Source organism: Lolium perenne, chromosome 4, assembly GCF_019359855.2.
Source record: "Lolium perenne isolate Kyuss_39 chromosome 4, Kyuss_2.0, whole genome shotgun sequence".
NCBI classification, from domain to species: domain Eukaryota; kingdom Viridiplantae; phylum Streptophyta; class Magnoliopsida; order Poales; family Poaceae; genus Lolium; species Lolium perenne.
Genome location: NC_067247.2, coordinates 354,047,098 through 354,052,076, shown reverse-complemented (window position 1 = coordinate 354,052,076; position 4,979 = coordinate 354,047,098). Strand labels below are relative to the sequence as shown.

The following is a 4,979-nucleotide window of genomic DNA, read 5'->3' as shown; positions in this document are numbered from 1 at the left end:
GTTAGTTGTTGTTTTTTCATACCTGGTGACCAGCCATGAGCACATCTCTGCGTAGGCGATCTTGTACGTAGCTAGAGCTGGGTGGCGTGTTGCGTGGTGAAGCAAACGACGGCGACCGCCGACGTCCCGCCGTATGCAGACCGTGGTATAATTGAATGCCGTTGCGTTATGGTGGGCTTGCTGTCTCTGTGTGCGCGGCACAGCACAGCACATCGATCGAGATCCAGTAGTTACGCATTAAACAAAAGTGCAACGACGAATCATGGAATCCGCTCTCTCCCTCCCACTCCCACACGGTGGGCGTCTGGCCTGCTCTGCGCGCGAGTCTCCGACGAGCGATCGATCCAGCCAATGGGCGACCAGCACCGGGCCACCGGCTGTCACCGGTGGGCTGGGCCAGGAGTGACCGATAAGAGTCGCTCCCCGACACGCACCCACCACCGGCACGTGACCGCTGCTGCCGTCCGGGCATCGCGCTCGCTAATCTCGGGATAAGGCCTACCTTCCGTATAAATATTTTTACTTACCCTCTCGGGATCCACAGGAATCGCCATCCGCCACGCTGCTTCTCACTTTTTCCCGACTCACGCTTCACCGGATCCCAACTGCTGCTCCTCTGCCCTCGCCGGCCGGAGAAGGGAACGGACGGCTTGCGCTCTGCGGCCGAGGACATGGTCGCCGCCGTCTGATCGACTTGCCTGGATGCGAGGTTTTTTCGTTGGGTTCTCTCTGGTTGGTGGCGGTGTCAAGGATCTGAGATCGGGACGAGGATGAGCTTCAGCGTCGCGGGCATGGAGGAGGAGCGGTGCGCGGCGGCAGCGGCCGACGAGATCCGCCGCCTGCCCGCCGAGGTGAACTGGGAGATGCTCGACAAGTCCCGCTTCTTCGTCCTCGGCGCCGCGCTCTTCTCCGGCGTCTCCGCGGCCCTCTACCCGGCCGTCGTCGTCAAGACGCACCTGCAGGTGGCCCCGCCCCCGCAGGCCGCCGCCGCCACGGTCCGCGCCATCCTCTCCCGCGACGGCCTCCGCGGCTTCTACCGCGGCTTCGGCGCCTCCCTCGCCGGCACCGTCCCGGCGCGCGCGCTCTACATGGCGGCGCTCGAGGCCACCAAGAGCTCCGTCGGGCCCGCCGCCGTCCGGCTCGGCGTCTCCGAGCCCGCCGCGTCTGCAATCGCCTCGGCCGCCGCGGGAGTCTCCGCCGCCGTCGCCGCGCAGGTCGTCTGGACCCCCGTCGACGTCGTCAGCCAGCGCCTCATGGTCCAGACCTCCTCCTGCTCCCGCTACGCCGGCGGCGCCGACGCCTTCCGGAAGATCCTGGCCGCCGACGGCGTCCGCGGGCTCTACCGGGGCTTCGGCCTCTCCATCATCACCTACGCGCCGTCCAACGCGGTGTGGTGGGCCTCCTACGCCATGGCGCAGCGCCTCGCGTGGCGGGTCGTCGGGACCGACCGCTCCGAGAGCTACCCGGCGCTCATGGCCGTGCAGGGCGCCAGCGCCGCCCTCGCTGGCGGGGCCGCCGCGCTCGTCACCATGCCGCTCGACACCGTCAAGACGCGCCTCCAGGTCATGGAGACCGACGGGATGGCCGCGAGGCCCACCCTGGGAAGCACCATGCGCGGGCTGCTCAAGGAAGGTGGGTGGGCCGCGTGCTACCGCGGGCTGGGGCCGAGGTGGGGATCCATGTCGCTCTCCGCCGCTACCATGGTCACCACCTACGAGGTCCTCAAGCGCCTCTCCGCCAAGGAGGGCTCCTTCGGGTAGCTACATCCTCCTCCCTCACCCGCAGTCCGCAGCGTCGTTCAACCAAACTAGAGATCGATCCGTGCTGGCCAGTAAATTAGTTAGGATTCCTGTACATATGCTTAAGATCTTTCGTTTCATTTTCTCGTTCCGGTTTATCGATCTTCTGGTGCTATAGAGGGAGGGATGGCTAAGAACAAGCACTAGATGGGGCTCGGGTTTTAGGATGCCGAATTTTGCTGGTTTTGCCACTAGATGCTGCTGCTTCCGATGATGATGATGAAAAATTAGTAGCTTAAATGAAAGACTTTCAGTCTGAACAATCTTCGTGTTGATCCTATCTATAGTATGCTACCTGCTTTATCTTTGTGATGTCGATGACAAGCTTGTGCGCCTAACTGCCTACTCTGTTTTCGTGCTAGTTGCATCACTATCGTCGCTTTGCTTCTCGGAATGAGGTGACTTGTTCTTCATCCGTGGCCGCTTCTTTTCATCAGTTTCCTCGTTAGTTCGCTCTTGCGGAGTAGGGTTTTAGGACAGTGAGAGTGCAATCTTGCCACATGTCTAGCTTCCTATTCCCCTCGAATCAAACGATACGTATCTCGAATGAACTGATATGTGTTCCACAAGACACTACACTACTCAGCAGCCCTTCAACTTGGTTTACTGAAGAAGAGAAGAAGCACACATCGCCTTTATGTGTTCCTGACTACGACTCGAGCTTGGGAAAATATGGCAATTTGCAACTGGTAAAGGAAGACTTTGAAAGAGCTGTAAATATCAGGCGGTAGGTGGTGATGTGCGCGAGACGTGCAATTCAGGATATGATAAGCAGGCCAACAACACATATCAATTCTGCTCCCTGTTCTCACACAAACACAAAATTCTCTTCTGTTCATAGTCAGCCCGATCGAAGAATTCTCGAGAAACAAGCTACCACTACCACTACTGCTGCAAGCGGGACGAAAGCGACAACCCCATTATTATTCAGAACAAAAAACCGCTCAAGATATTATTTCGCGTGTCGTATCCTGGAGAGAAAATGGCGACTCGCGTGTCAGATCATCGCATGAAGACGACGGGCAGGGTCGCTTTATCGCCGTGGGCCGCGGGGCCATGCCGGAGTGGAGTGGCCTCTGTCTGCCGGCTTGCGTCCACGTCCAAAACGTACTACCCGATCGGGTTTGGTAGGTGGTGCGCTGGGGCCCACCGGACAGTGGCGCATGGTGCGCATCGCTTTGTCCGCCTCTTGACCGGATCTCGTACAGTACGTTCTGGTACAGTTGAGATGAAAATGTGAAATGGATGGATGGGTTGATTGGGGATGCGATGGCCTCCACTCCTCCTCTGTTGTTTCGCGTTGTTTCGCGTGCTCGTGGATGGAGTTTTCGATAAAGAGAATATGTTAATATTAGAAGATACCAATTACATCTAGCCTTTATAATAACGCACCATCTTAATGATAATACGGATGCACATAACGAAAAAAGGAAAAAAAAGAAACTAAGAAAAAGAGTCCCACCACAACATTTTGGAACGAGCAACAACAATACAACCACCACCATGACAACACCTGAACTTCAGACTCTTCAAAAGCAGCGGCGCCTCCAAGAAAGGAACGGGGCACCAACGCCATCGTCGCCCGATCAAAGATCCTAGGTTTTCACTTTGAAGATAGCTGCGCATTCAAAACAATGCCTTCAACAAGATCGTTGCTTTAGACACAAGCAATTAAGGCCAGACCTTGGATTTCATCTGCTGAACTTCACATGTGCTGCCGCCTCCACTTTCATACTGCTGCCGCAAGCCCAGAACACCAAGCAAGTTCCCCCCGAGCGCAAAAACTTTGACCTCTATTGCTAGACCTCCAAATCCGGCCATCATGATATTCTCTGCCTCTGACTTCACCTAGGACCAATGTCACTGTATGCCAAGAAAAAGCAGAGCTTCGTGTCGCTCCCTTCGAAACTAAACGGTCAGAATAAACGCATGGGTGCGCACGACCAAATACCACCATGTCTGACAAACTCCAGGCAATATGTGCACTGTTACACTCCCCGGTGGTTCCCTTCGGAACTCAACACTCCGGCCAGATGAAAAAAGGACCCGCTCAGGCAGATCTTCCTCTTCGCGCAAGAGAAATCCTGGGGCAACCACCTTTATTGAAGCAGCCGCACCAACAGCCCCCACGTCATCGGCCGGCAGCAGAGGAGGAGAAGTGCTACAACCGAGGAAGACAACCTGCTCGGCTACAGTCGGGCGGGATCGGCCCAAGCAGCGAAAGCGGCCTAGAAAGCTGCCGCTGCCACCGGGACCCCGCCGCGACCGTTAGCCACCGCCGGCCGCCACACCTCCGCGCCGCCCACCACAACCCTCCGCTGTAGAACACCCAGACCCAACGACACCTCGCCCCCACGCCCAAATGCGAAGCCGTACGCGCCCTCCCCAGCCCTCCGCCTTTGGCGAGAGGGTGCCGCCATTGCCGCCGGTGAGGGCAGCGGCACCAGCCAGGTGGGGCCGGAGAGGAGCGGACCGGAGAGGAGGCGGCGGCTTGGATCCTCCGGGATCGCCCAAGCGGGGTCGACCCAAGAGGTTAGAGCATCTCCACTCGTCCCCCCGAGGAGGCCCCCGGCGAGCGTTTTTTCCATCCGGACGGCGAAATTCGGCCCAGTCGCGCCCCCGGTTCCTCGTTTTCGTCCGGATTTGGGCCTAAATTCATCCGGCGATCCCACGCCCCCCCCGGCCCCCCGGGGAGCTCTCGGGGACTCCGGACGAGTGAAAAGCGGGGAAGGGCCCGATCTGTCGGTGACTCGACGCACGAACCCCACCGCCACGTCGCTCAAAATCTCCCCCACCCCTCGTATCTCTCTCGCCGCCGGCACCACCCCGCCGGCTTGTTGCCCAGATTGCGTCCTCTTGTTTGCCGAACTTGTTAAATTTTATGTTGAATTTGTTTGAAATATGTCAAATGGTCGAGGTTGGGGGTTTCCTGCCGGGGGGACGGCTGGAACTTCGGCGCTCCCCACGCCAAATCTTCATCCAATCCGGACGATAATTTCGCCGGATTTGGGCGTGGGGAGCGCCAACGAGTGGGGATGCTCTTAGGTCCTGGGGTTTTGTGCCATTCTGCCCGGCGGCAAGCCATGGTCTGAAACGTGAAGATCATCCAACTCCATTCCTGCTCAAAGAGGCTCCCTCATGTGCTTGCATTCTGCGTTGGTGCTTGGCCATCTACACTGG

At 58.2% G+C, this 4,979-nt stretch overlaps 1 protein-coding gene across 1 annotated transcript; it reads left to right on the top strand.

The window, feature by feature from the left end:
* Positions 1-523: 523 nt before the first annotated feature.
* LOC127296939 (uncharacterized) lies at positions 524-2,111 on the top strand. The gene has a single exon (XM_051327188.2). It carries the CDS (start codon positions 771-773, stop codon positions 1,758-1,760), a length of 990 nt encoding a protein of 329 aa, XP_051183148.1. The 5' UTR covers positions 524-770; the 3' UTR covers positions 1,761-2,111.
* The last annotated feature ends 2,868 nt before the right edge of the window (positions 2,112-4,979 follow it).

What these genes read in the sequence shown, in the direction of transcription:
- LOC127296939 (XM_051327188.2), top strand. Translation starts at nt 771, where the DNA reads ATGAGCTTCAGCGTCGCGGGCATGGAGGAGGAGCGGTGCGCGGCGGCA.